Source organism: Elgaria multicarinata, chromosome 2 (genome assembly GCF_023053635.1).
Source record: "Elgaria multicarinata webbii isolate HBS135686 ecotype San Diego chromosome 2, rElgMul1.1.pri, whole genome shotgun sequence".
Taxonomy (NCBI): Eukaryota; Metazoa; Chordata; class Lepidosauria; order Squamata; family Anguidae; genus Elgaria; species Elgaria multicarinata.
The window spans coordinates 160,093,300-160,110,913 of record NC_086172.1 but is presented as its reverse complement, the minus strand read 5'-3'; the positions used below and the strand labels follow the sequence as shown (position 1 = coordinate 160,110,913).

Below are 17,614 nucleotides of genomic sequence, written 5' to 3'. Positions count from 1 at the left end.
TTTATTTATACACACCCTTTTCTACCAAGGAAAATAGCAGTCAAGGCAGCTTAAAATCATAAATAAAACTTGATGAAAACAATAGTAAAACAAATGCATTAAAACACAATGAAAAACACAACAACAATAAAATCACCCCGTCAGGCCTCCTCTAGCTCCTCAACTCTCTTTCTCTTCTACTTTTGCTGCTATTTCTCCCCTCCTCTCTCTTTCTCTCTTTCTCTCTGTCTGGCTTGTTTTTCTCTCTCCCTCTCTGTGTTTCTCCATTCATTTGCATGGGACTCACTCCATGGGCTTATATAGGGAGCAAAAAAGCACCCCTGCCCCAAAACAGCAGGGGACAGGGCAAAGCTCATGCCAAGGGTTCTTTGTGAGGGGTACACATCCCCCCGCCAGCCATTTCGGCAGGGGGACTCTATAAGCCCATGAGGAATCGCTCCATAGGCTTGCACAGGGAGTGAAAAAATTTGGGAGGTGCCTCAGCCTGGCCTTGTGGGCGCAGTGGTGCATTGGAGACCCCTGGTATAGGCATTTGCAAAGCTCAAATTCCTGAAACATCCTTAGCTCTCACTGGCAGTGGGTCTCCAGAGTCTCAGGTGTTGGGATCTTTCCAAGTTCTGCTACCTGATCCTGTCTAATCAGAGATTGAACCTGGGATCTTCCGCATGCAAAGCTTGTGCTCTACGGCTTGTGCTCTACGGCTGAGCTTCCGGAGTCTTCTTTCAGGCAATGCTGCTACCCCAAATGATCATTTATTTAGTGCAAACTTCATGTCAGCCACGGTTCCACCATGGAACCTTCTTTGAAACTGGAAGATATAAAGTAATGAGTACCTCCAAAGGTTTCGTGATAGGGAATGAAAAATATGACATCTCTTTCTCTCCCTTTCTGTGGAACAGGGATGGGAAACCTGTGGCTTTCCAAATGTTGTTGGACTACAACTCTCATCAGTCCTCACTGTTGGCTATGCTGGCAAGGACTGATGGGAACTGTAGTCCAACAATATCTGGAGGGCTACAGACAGTGGAGAATGGTGGCTCTGATGTAAGTGGGACAGTAAGAGCCCCATCACACCGGGGGGGACGACACGTTCTCTACCTCACTTCTCCACCCATGTTTTCCTTTCTCAAGTTACTTCCTCTTTCAAAAAAGGAAGTACCCAACAAGCACGAGGCCCATCGAGTCCGCTGTTCTAATGGAGCTGCTTCTCCTACACACAGCAGGAGACAGCAGCAATTCAGAGTTTAAAAAAACATCAGACTTAAAGAGGGGTTTTCTTTGTCATGCAAGGAAGGCCAGAAGGGGCAGAAGGCGCACGGGAGGCAGACGATGTCATGTGATGGATCTGAGCAAACTCCGTGAGTGCCCAGTAACGAGTGTGCAATAAAATGTTCCTTGGATGGAGCTCTAAATCCACTCTGGGGCCAGATCTACACCAAGCAGGATATAGCACTATGAAAGCGGTATGAAAGCAGTATGAAAGTGGTATATGGTCTGTGTCAATGGGCCCCAAGAGTTGTCAGTCCACTTCAATGCCACTATAAAGCAGTAGTGTGGCTCCTGCTTCTTAGAGCTCCATCACACCAGCAATTTATCGCACACTCGCCATTCCTGGTCTGTGGTTTTACAGCACGGTATTCACATGATGTTGTCTCTGTCCTGCACTCATCTCGTCCTTCCCCCCCTTGTTGTTTTATTTTGGTGCGGGGAAAATCTGGATTATTTCCCCCTCACTTTTTTCTTTGTTGGGGGCGTGTGCTAACGGAGTCTTGCTGACGAAAGGGAAGGGCGGGGCGGTTCTCCTCCTCCAGTATGTCATCGTAGGGACTTGTTAGTCGGTTGAATGGACTATTTAGTGCTCCACCCTCAACCCTCGATCATTGTCCACAGAAAAGGAGTCCAGATGAAACCTTAAAAGCAATCACTAGCAAACCAAGCCAGAGCAAAGGGGGGAAGAGCCCACACCCATCAGAGTACCACAACCAATGAACTGGATGAGGAATGAGAAGGGGCAGGGTGGAGTGGAAGAGCTAACAAGTGAAAACCCACATGAAAGGGACCATGTGTGATGGAGCCCTTGACGTGCTTATGAAATGGAGGTAAAAAACATGGAGACAAACCAGAGGGGGAAAAATAGGTGTGATGGAGTCTAACTGAGTCTAAAGGTGCTATTCAAAATAGGTTCAGTGCCTTGGATCGCTCCTTTAGAGTTCTGATTGAAACTCAGAGTGGATTTACCACCCTGCTAACATCGGAGCCACCAGCCTCCTGTGCCCATAAGTCTCCCACCCCTCTTCTAGAATTTAACCAGTGCTATAAAAAACAGAAACAGCGTGGTCCTTGACCACGGCATTAGTAACCACATTAATGTACTGCTACTATCTTTGTCTCTATTTCCAACGTTTGAAAGTAAATACCAGTGTTTTGTATGTAGCCAAAACATGCACACAAGGAAGGTATCAGGGACCCCAAAATTTGCAAAGTATGAAAAAAATATTTAGGGTAAAAAAACACTTAAAGGGGATACACCCAAAACCCACAGAATAATGAGGGCTGAGCATGCTCAGTGGGCATGGACCTCTGATGTACTCTTGTGTGGGGTAACAAAAAAACGGAGAGTGTGAAATGGAGTATCTTGAAGGAGGTCACTGAATAGGAGCATTCCGGACTGCAACATTTTGTTGCAACCCCCACTTGTGTTCCTGATAAAGCAATTCAAGAAAATGGAAGACTATACAAGAAAAAGCCCTACTGCCTCTTATTTTAGTTACATTAATTCAGCACCAAGCAGAACTGGCCACTGTCACTCCAACAGTGTAAACAGAAAGCAAGCGTTGGCTCTTAGTCTCTTGGGGAAATTCAAGCTTGCATCCAGACTGTGCAGTTCATATCTTTCTCGCCTTAGATTAAAAATAATGGCTCGAATTAAATTTAATCATAAATATATTCAATGCATTATGCAAAAATGGCATTTTTGTAAACATTGCAAACATACAGTTCTTACAGCAAGAAACCATCTCAGTTTTCTATTTCTTTTATGACCATAGATCACCCCATGGGAAAGATTTTGGGAGGGGGGCATATCAAGAATATTGAATTGAGGCTGAGAAGAGTCCCACTACTTATTTATTGTATCATTTATATAGCTTCCTAAAATAAAAAGTAGAAGTGAGGTCGGGGGGGGGGGGAGAATGCCAGCTTTTTGGTGACACGACAGAAAAATACAAAATGCCATGTTACAACATACACACATCTCCTTGTTCCATAGCAAACATGCAATTTGGGTAAAAGGATCTGAGTCTTCCTGCCGCCATTGTTACTGAAATACATAATGCAAATGTAACTGCACAACTGGATGGGTATTTTCATCACTGGTTTGCATCGCTTTTCATCAAGCAGATAGACATCAGGCCAGGAAAACAAAGCCTAACAGGCAGCATTACCACACAAGACAAATATTTCAGCCCTCCTTAATGCAATCTAATTCAATTTAACACAAAATCACCTGACAGAACCTCGAAGCTTTGCAAACTAAGAATAGTCTGATAGCTAGCTAGCAGACCGCAATATATTGGGTTTGTTCCTAATGCTACTGTTACTATGGCATTTTTCATTTAAAGGACAGAAAAGTAGTCATGCCAGTGATGATCAATGATGTTGTTGCCGTTTGTTGAGATTCCAGACATGCTATATTTAGGTTCATTGCCAACTTTCCAAAAGATGCTGTTGGTACCTATTCGTCTAAAACGGAAAAGCCCTTTAACAGCACGATCTCATATATGTCCACTTTGGAGGAAGTCCCACTGAGTTAAGTGGGGTTTACTTGCAGGTAAATTGGCATAGGTCACACTTACCTGAGAGTAAGACCTTTGAACACAACAGAACTTTTTTTTTCTGAGTAGACATGTATAGGGTTGCACTTAGTCTATTGTTTGTTAAGGGATTTTCCTTTTCCCTCCCACAAAAAGCACACTGGGAATTATTCCTGCGTAAGTTCCATCATGATGAATGGGAATTATGCGTTTCTCATTCATTTCAATGAAAATCATGCAGGAGTACTTCTTGGTAGATCTTCCCAAAGAGAGAGAGAGAGAGAGAGAGAGAGAGAGAGAGAAGAATAGGGGAATTATACCAGATGTGTTCCTAGTGACTTTGGTAAGATGGTACCAGTATATGAGCTCAGTCAATAAACCAGCTAGTGAAATGAGAAGTTAATCCAACATGTGTTTTTCCCCCTCCCTCTCATCCCCGTAGGAAATTAAATGTTAATCCTTCATTTAGGCCCTACTTATTCTATTCCCTTAAGTAACAAAGGAAAATAGTAACATTGAGAAGTGAAACAGGTTGAGGCAGTCAAATTCCAGGGAGAGACAGACGGATGGATCAGATGTAGCAAGATAACAGCTCTAAGGCTGCCATCCTATACTCAGTTACATGGGAGTAAATCCCACTAAACTCAGTGGAGCTTACTTCTGAGTAGAAACACAGAAAGCTACTTTATACTGAGTCAAACCATTGGTCCATTTAGTCCAGTATTGTCTCAGGCAAAATTCTTTGCTAAAGCTACTTGAAGAGGTCTAGATTTGAACCTGGGATCTTCTGCCTGTAACGCATGGGCAATGCCTCTGAACTGTGGTCCCTCCTGGGCAGGATTGCACTGTTTGATGTGTTTATATTTATCTGGATATTTATACAGACGGGGGGGGGGGGCATTTTGAAAATTATTTTCCCCCTTCCCTGGATGGTGAAGGGTCCTTCATGCTATACCAGTGAATTAAATCATTCTACATTTATAGGCATTTCAGACATACTGAATGAAGTGGACAGTGACCATGAGAGCTTGAGCCACAATAAACGTGCTGGTTTTTAAGTTGCCTCAAAGCTCTTCGTTGTTTTTACAATTGTGGAATCATGTGGTCTACTTGTGTATGTTATACGACCAATCGAAGAGCCACATGCATCCATCTCTGCCATGGACAATATTAAGATTTGCTTGTTGCATAAACACACACACACACACACACACACACGCACACGCCTGCCTCTTCCCTCCCCCACATTCCCTGTTCTCAGAGATATCTATTTTCAACACGTTGCCTAGAAATTCAATCAAGCCAACCCTTTGTAATCTCTGCCCTCTTAGAAAATAATAATAAAATTTGAAAAATCGCTACATCTCAATCAGAGCAGCCGCCCTGAAATCTGTGCAAAAACACGCCCCACCTCCTTCCCAAGCCAGCTTCGATGTTGTCCCAGAAAGCCTCATTCATCACAATGTCCACTAAACTCGAGAGAGAGAGAGAGAGAGAGAGAGAGAGAGAGAGAGAGAGAGAGAGAATGATGAATGGGCACACGACGCTACGCCCAGCTGGCTGCGCACCTGCCAATATTCAGTGTGGTGGTGGTGGTGATGGGGGGCAACGAGTTGGGGGGTTGAGGTACGAAGAGGGGGGAGCGTGGAAAGGGGGGGAGATCTCTCGTCCAGATGGGCTGGGATGTCCCGGGGCGGGCTGGGGCACCCCTCAGGAGAAAGGGGGCCCCTGCCACGCCCTGCCCTTCCTCCCCAACGCCCCTCACTCACCTGCGCAGCCATGAAGGAGAGGTCCATGGTGCTGCTGGACCCGGAGCTGCTGCTGCTGCTCCTCGTCGTCGAAGTGCTGGTGAAGCTGGTGGTGAGGACGCTGCCGCCGCCGCCGCCCCCGGCCGTGGACGCCTCTCTGGGGGGCTGGGGAGGGGGTCCCGCCGGCTGCAGCTTGGGCCGCGTTACCAATTCCAGCTCCCCGGGGTGGCGGAGCCCGCGCGGCTGCCCGGCCGTCCCCAGCTTCCTGGGAACATGGTCTGTCCGAAAGCTCTGGAGGAGGAAGAGGCGGCGTCGGCGTCTCGGCAAGAAAAGCCGTCCGCGCGGGGAGTCTCGCCGCCGCCTGGTCACGCCCCCTCTCCCCGGCTGCTCCGTCCAAACAGACAGATGGGGGGGGGGGACGACAAACCCGGGCTCCCCGCCTGGCCTCCTCCAACAATGAGGGCTTCTGCCTCGTGCCAAGGGGAAACCAGCGAGCCAGTGCGCAGCGGCGCCGAGCAACCACCTGAGCAGCTCTCCGCGCCAGCAGGCCCCGCCCCCGCCGTCGAGGAGGCCCGCGATGAATATATTTCGCTCCCTCTGACAGGATTTAGAGGGGTCGTAGGTCAGTGGTGGCTGGTGGCTCTGATGTCAGTGGGGCAGTGGCTCCGCTCTGAATGTCAGTCAGACTCAGTCGGCGCTCTGAAGGAGCTATCCAAGGTCCTGAACCTGGGGTTTGCGGGCTGTTTCAGCACCTCGGATAGCTCCTTCAGAGATCTGGCTGGTTCTGGCTGAAAACCGGAATTGCTTTACAGCCCCATGGAAAATGGAGCTATCAGCCTCCACTGGAAGCAAGCAACCTTGAGTTGCATGGTGAACAAAAATGGGACATGCATTAGTTAATAAAATAACCAATTTAGTTCATAGAGGCATTCAAAGGGGCAGCTGGGCAACCATCTGTCAGGTATGCTTTAGGGTGGATTCCTGCAATGAGCAGGGGATTGGATTCGATGGCCTTGTGGTCCCTTTCCAACTCTATGATTCTATGATAAGCAAGCTGTACGTTGAGATCCCTTGCAGATCCAGAGCCTTACTGGCACTGGAGCCACCAGCTATCCCTGTCGGTAGCGGAGCACAGGCTTTGCATGCAGAAAGTCCCAGGTTCGGATCCTTGGCATCTCTGGGTAGGGTAGGAAAACTCATGCCTGGAACCCTGGAGAGCCGTTGCCAGTCAGTGACAACAATACTGGGCTTGATGAAATAAGGCAGCTGGACAACCATCTGTCAGGGATGCTTTAGGGTGGATTCCTGCATTGTGCAGGGAGTTGGACTCGATGGCCTTGTAGGCCCCTTCCAACTCTGCTGTTCTATGATTCTATGAAGGGTCTGACTCTGTCTAAGGCAGCTTCCAATGTTCCAATGAATTTCGTCATTGCAGCAGGGGTGATGGTGGCAGTGGAGATGTATTTCAAATGACCAAAATTTGGAACTTGTTGTCCAGTTATGTGCTATGTGTTTTATATTCACTGTTGTTCCCTGCCTTGATCCAAGTGGAGAGGTGGGTAAGAAATAAATTATTATTATTATTATTATTATTATTATTATTATTATTATTATTAATCTTCACCATTCAAACCTGGGGTCAAATGGTTCCAGTGGGGCAGCTAGGTCATTTTAGACCCTGGGCTGAATGGTCTTGTGTCAGGTTTATTTATTGGTCTGATTTGTGCCTTACTACAAAGAAAAGTGGCATGTGTTACTTCAGCTTTGAAGCACACAATTAACAATTCTCTCCTTAAGAACGCAAGAACATCAGAAGTGCCAGGCTGGATCAGGCCAAGGGTCCATCTAATCCAGCATTCTGTTCACACAGTGGCCAACCAGCTGTCAGCCAGGGACCAACAAAGCAGGACAAAGCAGGACATGGTGCAACAGCACCTTCTCACCCATGTTCCCCAGCAACTCCTTCCCCCCTCAAGTGCCATTTTGTAGTTTAAAGGTGTTCCTCCATCCCTGATATGTTATAAGAACATTTTTGCCAACTCTGATTTTAAAATAATATAATAATAATCTCTGAGCATTTGCAGTTCTGCATTTTAAATTGTAGCCCCATCATGACCACAGGTACAAAATGGAGTTGGCTTGTGCTGCCCTGCTGCTCTCTGGATGGTCATTCACACACACAAACACACACCTGGAGTTGCAATGTCTTGGACTTTGGCAATAGCTGCATCACTGGTTCCATCTATTATCATTTGTCACAGGTTGATATTATTATTATTATTATTATTATTATTATTATTATTATTTCTCCTCTCTTGTGGTTGTCTTTCTAGATGGACATGATGGGCTTTGCCAAGTCATGCTGTCTTTTATTGATTCAGAAATTTCCTATTGAGCCTGTTTTAAGTATGACTGCTTTCCGGATGTTGATATGGATGTATTTTGGCAGGCCCAGTTTCTGAAGGTTTTCTATAAATTGTTTTGATGTGATGACTGATGTGTCCAGTGGAATAGTTATAACCTTTTCCTGTTGCCATAGTTCTTTAACTTCCATAGCCTGTGGTGTATATTTTCCTCTCTTTTCCTCTTCCTTTTCTACAAATCATCATCATTATTATTATTATTATTATGGCATGAAAGACAGGCAGACATTCAACAGGCAACTTTTTTTTTAACCAGCTGCTCAGCATCTTCATCCTGGGAGAGTGATAGTGCTTTTAAATTTTTGTCAAGGAGGCACAGTCCTAGATACAGCAGCTTTACTCAAACATGCTTGTAACCCACTTTTTACAAATGCAAATCTTTCTGTAAAAGAGTACATTGTATCAAATCAAATCTTTATTGTTTCGGTCAACAGACCATCAGACATATAAACAGGTTGGTTAATCAAACCAACCACAACCTACTTACTTGGTCTGCATGATACAACAACCCACTGTAGGTCACAAGCCATAGTGGAGTGTCATGTTGTCCAAACCCAGACCGATTTCTGCAGGGTGGCTTGTTCATGGGCAACAAGCCACCCTAACAACATATGGCTTGTTCTAGGGCTTGTTTTGCCCATGATGGGTTGGCATGTCATCAGAACCCAGCACTGCCAATCCATCGTGGGTAGCAGGGATCAGCCAGTGAGCAAATCAGCAAGAGCAACAAAACCCCAACAGGCCCATTAGTCTCCTATCGATGGTAGGGAAACTATATGCAAGCCTATTGAATGATAAGGTCAAAGAGTGGATTGAGGACAAGGCCATCATTGGCAGAGAGTTGCATAGTAAAGGTGGCCTAGAACTACCTCAAATAAATCAATACAACTCTCCCATGTCAATGACTACTTTTACATGGGACCATGTTTGAATCTTCTTTTTACTGAAACTGTTAATTGATTGACTGCTATCCTCCAGTTGAAGAGTTTGTTTGCTCCAATTTTATTGTTGCTGTTGAATGTGACATCCATCAGCCTTCTGCCTTCTATTAGGATTTGCATTAGGACTGAGTCAAGTCTTCCATTTTAAAAGGAATCTTTAAAGCCTGAAACAGTTTATATGATATGTTTGTCCATGCCTTAGAACCTTGGATGAATTATGCAATTGAACAACCCCACTGCAAAAGCAAATGCAGGGTGCAACCCTACACGCACTTACCATGGAGTCAGCCCCATTGAATTCCATGGGACTGACTTCTGAGCAGACAACTCTAGGATCACACTGTCAATTGCGTAATACACGAATCACTCAAAACATGCATAAAAGCATATTAAGAAAAAATGCGTTAAATCTGTGTACTTAAAAAAAGAGAGAAAAAGGCCATGGTTTTGTTGTTGAGGTTGTTGTTTTTCTCAGTGCAATGGAACATAAGTCAATTAGCGAATAGCTGGGTTTGTCAGATTTCCTCTGGCATAGTAGGAAATCCTTTGTTGCACTGAATGTGTACATAAGCTCTGCTTTTGCTTCATAAAGCAGATGTAACCAAATTTGACAATCGAGTCTGGCTTCTGAAGAGGAATTTAAAATGTGCTTGTATTTATGTAAGTTTGCATTTACTGTATGTCGTGTTTTACTCCCCAAAGCAATTTCCAGCTCTTCTTTCATGGATCTCATTTAAACAGTAAGAACATCAGAATCTAAAAATTCCCTTTCTGTATCAGACTGAAAAGTCCACAGTGCAGCTCCCTGAATTTAAAACCACTTAGCCAGATGCAACCGGCAAGCTCATAAAACAGAGAGAGCCAACCACAGTTGTTTGCCCTCAAATGCAGTCCACACCAGCTAGTAACTGATTGGGTACCCATTTAAGCATCACTCCCAAAAGAAGAAACACATTTCTCAAACTCCAAGAAGAGGACAGAGATTTGCATGAAATGTGCATATGCTAATGTATACATATAGATGCAAATTTGGAAATCATTACGATCGGAGAACCAGGGTGGTGTAATAGAGTGCTGGACCAGGACCCAGGAGATTCGAGTTCTAGTCACCACCAGGCAATGAACTAACCTACCTTGCAGGGTTGTTGTGAGGATAAAATGGAGAGGACCATGTAAGCCGTCTTGGGTTCCTTGAAAGAGGAAAAATGGTGGGATAAAATGTCATCATCATTATAATCTAAATAGAAATACAATACATCTAACTGTAGTGGGGACCAGATGACCCGTGTACCTGTTTAGTCTGGTGCAAATTGTGCATGGACAACTTCCTGCCCCCCCCCCCGCTCTTCCTCCTTAGGGTTATCTTTAAACCAGAGCTGGAATAGAGGAATCATCAAACTGAGAAATGTCCTCTGAAAGTAGGGCACATGGCCGTTCTAGCAACCAAAGGTGCATTGGCTCTGGACATGGCAGTTCCATTTTCAAATGCTGTGATTTAATAAACATCCATGAATGTATCTAATTTCTTTTTAAGTCACCATGTTGGCTGGAGAATGCCAGGAGTTGGAGTTTTTCCCCCCTTCTGGCTAGGATTGTGCCCTTAGTGGCCATCACAACATCTACAGCCCATCTATAGGGCCTCCTTGGCTGTGGTGCACCATTTATGGAATGCTCTTTCTGGGGGGTCTTGTCTGACAGCTTCTTCGATGTGATTTGGTGTCAGGCAAAGACCTGTTTATTTTCTCAGGCCTTTTAACCCACAGCTAGGTTCCTTTGATCAGCTGGGTGTTTACTTTCTGCCCTTTTTCTGCTCTGTTTTATTTCATATATGGACATGTTGCTTGCTATTATTGGCTGTTGTTTTAACCTTTTAATTTGAGGAGCCATCCTGGAAATACCAATATGTTGAAGGGCAGGATACAAATTCATCAAATAAACAACGATAAAGCAATGAAATAGATCTACAGCCTGAAAGGATGCACATGCCTTCCGATTCATCTATGGATTTAGCTAGACTTACCTCTTAGTCCGTGACAGAGGGGTGAAGATCTCACAATGGTTTTATTGCAAGATCCCCCCTCTGTTTACACGTGGCGCGTGACGACCTCAGATGGAGAGGCATTGTGCCCGCCATTTTTTTTACACTTAAAGGGCCAGCAGTGCACCAACGCTTGTGCGCAAAAGGTAAGTTATTTTTTTTAAAAAAATAATTATTTTCCCCACTCACCCCACCCCACCCCAGCACCCCAGCCCGTGCGCAGGTCCCAGCTCCTCACGAGGAATCGCGAAGAGCAGGGACAAACCGCAGCACCCGGCCACACGTTCCGCGGTCTCGGGCTCAGCCCAAGGCCGCGGAAAAACTGGGCCTAAAGGGTAAGGCGAGATCCTAGGGCAAGGGAGGGATCATCCCTCCCTGATCCCGGGATCCGCTGTGCATCATCTGAATGCACAGGGATGATCCCGGGGATCATCCCAGGATTTCGCCCCATCTAGCTATGGCCTATGGAAGTCTATCCTAACCTTCTGCTTCTCAGATGTTTAGACTACAATTCCCATCAGCCCCAGCTTCTGCAAGGCTAATGGGGATTGTAGTCCAAGACATCTGGATGGCAGCAGGTTGGGAACCACTTATTTATGCTCTAGTTAATTAAATGTTATCCAACACAGACACATCTGCACACACATCATTTTTATCCCACCCTCTGCTCTCTGCACTGGAAGGCCTTGCACCGAAGCAGCTGGCAGTGTGTTGTCTTTAGTAAGCCTCATCCAAATGGATGCGTGGAACCCTGCCTGGAGACGGAGTGCATTATGTCCCACCTTCCCCCCACCCGCTGTTGTTGCCTTACAACATAAAGCAGAGCTGGGATGCTGCATTTTTAATCAAGAGGCTGATTGGAATGAATTGCCAGAAGAAAGTGCACTTAGGAAATGCTTTACATTTTTCATTCATACTTCAGCGCCACTTAGGGAACTGAATAAATAATCAGTGATTTGATAGAATTCCACCCCCCTACCCCCCCTACCCCCCAGTTAATGTGAGAGAAATGCGGCCGCATAGCCATCGTAAGGAAATAATGGGGAAAGAGCACAGGATAATGTTTGCATGAACGGTCAGTGAAAATACTGAGAGAAGAAGCTGGTGTCTCTGTGTGTGCCTGTGTGAGTGGTGTGTGAAAGTTTTGATAATGTGTGTGAATGATGTGTGTGAATGTTTGTGAATGGGGAGAGAGAGAGAGAGAGAGAGAGAACATGTCTGAGTGGAAAGTGCATGCATCAACATGCACAGTTTTATGTATTTTATACTTATTGTTGTTCCTCACCTTGATCTAAACGGAGAGGCGGGTAATAAACATTTTATTGTTTTACTCTGTACAGCACCATGTGCATTGATGGTGCTATATAAATAATAATAATAATAATAATAATAATAATAATAATAATAATAATAATAATTTGTGCCTCCTACCAACCCACTAGACACCTGATGCAGCTCTTGAGGGGGAAAAAAAGTTGTGCATTTTTTATTGAAGGTTTTATTAGTTCCCCAAAACAAAATCAACCAAACCAACAAGAAGAAGAAAAAGGAAAAAAGAAAAGAGGAGAGCAAGTGTGGTGTAGTGGTTAGAGAGTTGGAGTGGGAGTTGGGAGATCCAGGTTCTAGTCCCTGCTTGGCCATGGAAGCTCACTGGGTGACTTTGGGCCAGTCACAGACTCTCAGCCCAACCTACCTCACAGGGTTGTTGTTGTAGGGATAAGAATGGAGAGGAGGAGGAACATGTAAGTCACCTTGGGTTCCTGGGCGGCATATTCTTGGGCGGTTTTTGTGAACGGTCCAGAGAGCTTCGGCTATTGGGCGGTATAAAAATGAAATAAATAAATAAATAAATAAATGTAATAACTAATAAATAAGTAAGTAAATAGATAAAAAGAAATGTTACGTTAAATATATTGAATAGGAAAAAAATGTCATATTTTTCTGCTTTACTTTACAGACCAAGATATCAATGGAATTCATAGGCTGCATTAAAGCTTTCTTTATAATTCTTCAATATATTAAGTTTATATTTAGTTTCTTTTCCATAATCTGAGGAAAAGCTTTGACAGAAACTCCTGTGTATGTCCCTGATCACTGTATAGAACAAAATCCTGCCCTATTTAATAAAAGTCAGCTATTTTGCCTTTGCCTTTAGCTAATTTCAGTTGGTATGTTAATTTTATTTGTCGTGGCTGTTTGCCATAGGCCATTTCTACACCAGCCTGAAGATCCGGGCTGGTCATGGCTGAGTCCCTGTGCATTCAAATGATGCTCAGGGACTCCTGGGAGGAAGGAGGGATGAGAATGGGTTTTCACAGTGATATATACTCCTTGGGAAAACCCAATTCTTCCTGCAGCCTCGGGATCATCTCGGCTTCTTCACTCCTCCCCATGAGTAGCGGGGATCAGTAGAGGGAAGGAACCAGGGTGGGAGCAATCAAAGGTGGCATGGGTGTGGGGGCGGGGCTTGTTTTTTTTTTAAAAAAAACTTAAGTTTACTTTTTTTTAAAAAAATGGCAGGTGCGACACTCTGCTTTCTCCTGGGATGTCACACCCACATGTGGACTAAGGGGAGGTTCTCATGATCAGGATCTCGTGAGATCCTCCCCCCTCCCTCCCTTTATGGTATGATGTAGAAAGGACCATCATTCCATATATACCTTGATTTCAGTGTTAAAAGTTCTGCAGTTCCCAACTTGTAGCTACAACTCTTTGGGCTGCCATCAGCATGAATTCAATTAAATCCTGAGATGTCACTTTTGCATTTTGTTCTTCCCATATTGATAATAAAGCTAACGGTGGTGTCACATGTATGGTCTGATGTGTAATATTTGCCATTTCTAAAAATATGAAGTTCCAAAACTGTGACACAATAGGACAGGCCCACCACATACGAATATATAACACTTTCTGGTTAGTTTCTCCAACATTTTGTGTTATTTGTGTTGGCTAGTCTTGCCAAACGTTCAGGTGTGATGTAACAATCTGTGTAACAATTTCAACGTGTTCTCCCTGAGAGTTATTGAAACAGTTTTCCTTGCTTGTGTCACCCATACTTTATGCCATATCTTTTGCTCATTTATTGGTTTCCTAATATTTTCCCATATTAATTTCCAGCCCATCTGACATATTCTGACATATTTAATAATTTGTGAGTAATTTTTTTGAAACTAATCCTTTTGTATTAACCATATGGTCCAATCATATATCTTCAAGGCAATCCTGAACTCTTGCTCTGCTAACCTATGGCCCCTGAAACTCCCCACCCCTAAGCCAAAAACTTCCTGACTGTTAGAGCAGTACAACAATTGGAAGTTTCCTAGGGAGGTTGTGGGCTATCCCACACTAGAGACCTTCAAGAGGCAGCTGGACAACCATCTGCAGGGATGCTTTAAGGTGGATTCCTGCAATTAGCCAGGGGTTGGACTCAATGGCCTTTTAGGGCCCTTCCAACTCTACTATTCTATGATTCTATGATTCTATTTCCCATGGGAAATCAGACCCACATTTGCCAGATAAACCGAGGTGTGAAACCTGTGAAAGGAAGCAGCAGCTAGCATTAGAGGGTATGTTAGGGGCAAATAGGATGGCAGGGGAAGTACTGAATGCCCTATCTCCACCTGCAAACCACATCCTCTGAAGGATGCTTTGAAGAGAGAAGCAGCTGTCAGGCAAAGATGACACACAGCTGCGCTGTGACATTAGCTTCCTCCTAATGCATAGCAAGAAGATGCCTGTTCAGAAATCCCCTATGAACAGGGTAACAATTGATTTACAGCTGAACAAGAGGATTGTATTTCTGGCTCATGGATGAGTTCCATCAAGCAAACATAAAACATCAATAAGAATTGTGGGTTTACTGTAGCTCTGGTTGGCTTTACGAGGGAAGATGGCCTTCCAATCTCTTCCACTTCCTTCTCCAGAAAGGGGCCTTTTATTAGGTATTTATTTATTTATTTATTTATGAGTGGTGATTGTGTCGGTCGTGTGCTGCATGCATTAATTTTTGTGAACCGCCCAGAGAGCTCCAGCTATTGGGCGGTATAGAAATGTAATAAATAAATGAATAAATAAATAAATCTTTATATCAGTGTTTTCCAGGTCTACACTCAAGTAGGGGTTCTACTAAAGCAAGGGAGGACTGACTGCATGCATAATGCACGAGGGCTGAATGTTAGGGCAGCTCCCAAATTCTCAGGGGGTGGAGAAGACGCTGCCTTAAATATACTGAGTCAATACAACAATGCAGAAGGCAGAGCAGTTGGAATTAACAAAATGAAAACATGCTAATCAGCACACAACTGCTAAAATGTTAGATAATATCAAAGCAACTGGGGTGGTAAACAAGAATTTTATATAAACCTATCATAAACCTCCTAAACATTTTATATAACAATAATCAAACATAAGTATTTAACGAAACTGAACAAATTGTTAACAGAACCAAACTCAAGTAGTTAACAATAACAAAGTGATAACTGAATGCTTGAGCTACAGGCCTCCGATTTTATTTTGACCTGTTTCACAACAACTGCTTCGTCGGGATCAGAATATCACAAACAGCTTAATGTTGTTTATGGTTAGGGAAAGAAGAGCATTTGTTGAGCTTTATTCCTCATATTTCAACAAGGCTTTTAAGTCCTCCAAACAAGGATTGAGTGGGATCCCCAGCCAAAAAGATGTGAATCTCCAGGAGATTCAGGGAGAGAGAGAGAGAGAGAGAGGGAGAGGGAGAGGGAGAGGGAGAGGGAGAGGGAGAGGGAGGCCCTGTTCAGAAGACACCTTAAACCACAGTGGTTAAGGCTTTTTTGTTAACAAAAAAGCCTTAACTAGATTACAGTTGTGGGAAGGGCTGAAGGCAAACAAGGTGGGTGGGTGGGGGAAATAATAAAAATGCAAGCATATTTTACTTTAAACCTCCTCGAATGGGGAAAACTAGCACAAAAGCCAGAAAACTACAAGGCCATTGTGGTCATCCAGTGAAGCTGATTGGTGGCAGACTAAGGACAGATAAAAGGAAGTACTTCTTCACACAGTGCATAGTTAGACAGTGGAATTGACTACCACAACACGTAGCGATGGCCACCAATTTGGATGGCTTTAAATGGAGTTGGATAAATACCTGGAGGAGAAGGCTATCAATTGCTACTAGTCTTGATGTCTGTGTGCTACCTCCAGTATCATAGGCAGTGTGCTTATATCTACCAGTTGCTGGGGAACATGGGAGGGAGGATGCTGTTGCCATGTGTCCTGCTTGTGGGTACCTGGTTGACAACAGGTTGGCTGCTACGTGAACAGAATACTGGACTAGATGGAACCTTGGTCTGATCCTGCATGGCTCTTCTTAGGTTCTTTAGAGAAAGAGTTCTTTTATTCTACTGTGGAGCCAGAGGAAGGGGGTGGCCATCTGGGGACCCCAGGCAGGGTTCCACACTCCCTTCCTATGTTCTTCACCCCTGCTGAAATGTGGCCCCTGAGAGTTTCCCTGAAATTGAATTTGTCCCCTTGGGTTGAAAGAGTTTTGACACACAGGTTTTAATCTGAGAAGTACGTTGCGAAATTCTGGGTAAGTGGGTGGCAATGGCAAGGAGAAGCAGCAGCAGGGTTGGGAGGCATGTGGGCCCCCTTTTAAGTGGTATGCCATAGTAGGTGCCTGATAATGTCAACCTTTGATGGCCTGGTCCATTCCACCACTGGTCCATTCCACCACTGATTCTTGTTGTGGATCAGTGATGAATCATTTATGTATTTTTTATTTTTTTATTTTATTTTATTATATATTTATTTCATTTATATACCGCCCCATAGCCGAAGCTCTCTGGGCGGTTTACAGAAGTTAAAAACAGTGAGTATTAAAAAGTACAAAATTTAAAATTTATATTTTCTCTTCCATGTGGACCCTCCGGTGTTTTTGAAAATGTTTCCCATATTCCGAACTTTGATGTGGTTTCCCCCCTGTGTGGACTCTCTGGTATATTCGAAGAGCTCAGTTTTCGGAAAAAGGTGCCCCACACTCTCTGCATTGGTATGGCTTTTCTCCTCTATGTATTCTTTGTGATTTGCCAACAAAACGTTTTTCACACTCCATGCACTTGTAAGGTTTCTTTCACCTTTCTATACTTTCTTGCCACTATGGGCTGTCTTCTGGTATCTAGTAAGCAGTTGTGACTGAGAAAAACATTTTGCACATTTCAAGCACTTATACGGTCTTTCTCCTGTGTGGATCCTCTGATGGATTACAAGAGTTTTCTTCTCAGCAAAAGACTTGCCACACTCCAAACCTTTGTGTGGAGAAGTCCATCCATGTGGCAAGCTGGTACACATGAAAGAGCTAACCAAGTGGGGTAGAACTGCCCTATCCAGTCAGTCCCAACCAAAGGTCTAAGTCCCAATGCCACATTCTTGTTGAGTGCAACCTTTCATGGGGCGAGGTGTGCCAAGAAAATAGGGCTTGCCCAGTGATGTGAAGGTAGAGCTTCTCCCCCTAGCTGCATCATGGTCCTATCACCTAAACCATCCCTTTATGAATGAGAAGTAAGAACTGTGTGTAACACCTGTTGTTTCTTAGCTCCATGCTTTCACCTAGCCTCGACATAGCAGCCATATAGTATGACATGGCACTAAAGTTGTCGCATTGAATCCCATCTTCTCA

General features: G+C 44.3%; 1 protein-coding gene across 1 annotated transcript in view; it reads right to left on the bottom strand.

Moving 5' to 3' along the window:
* Window positions 1-9,228, bottom strand: part of C2H14orf132 (chromosome 2 C14orf132 homolog) — a 59,941-nt gene extending 50,713 nt beyond the window's left edge. The window contains exons 1-2 of the mRNA XM_063118489.1: window positions 9,202-9,228; window positions 5,582-5,851 (exon numbers count right to left, since the gene is read on the bottom strand). Of these exons, the coding sequence (XP_062974559.1) occupies window positions 5,582-5,851; window positions 9,202-9,228 (297 nt within the window). The remainder of the gene's footprint in view (window positions 1-5,581; window positions 5,852-9,201) is intronic.
* Between the last annotated feature and the right edge of the window lie 8,386 nt (window positions 9,229-17,614).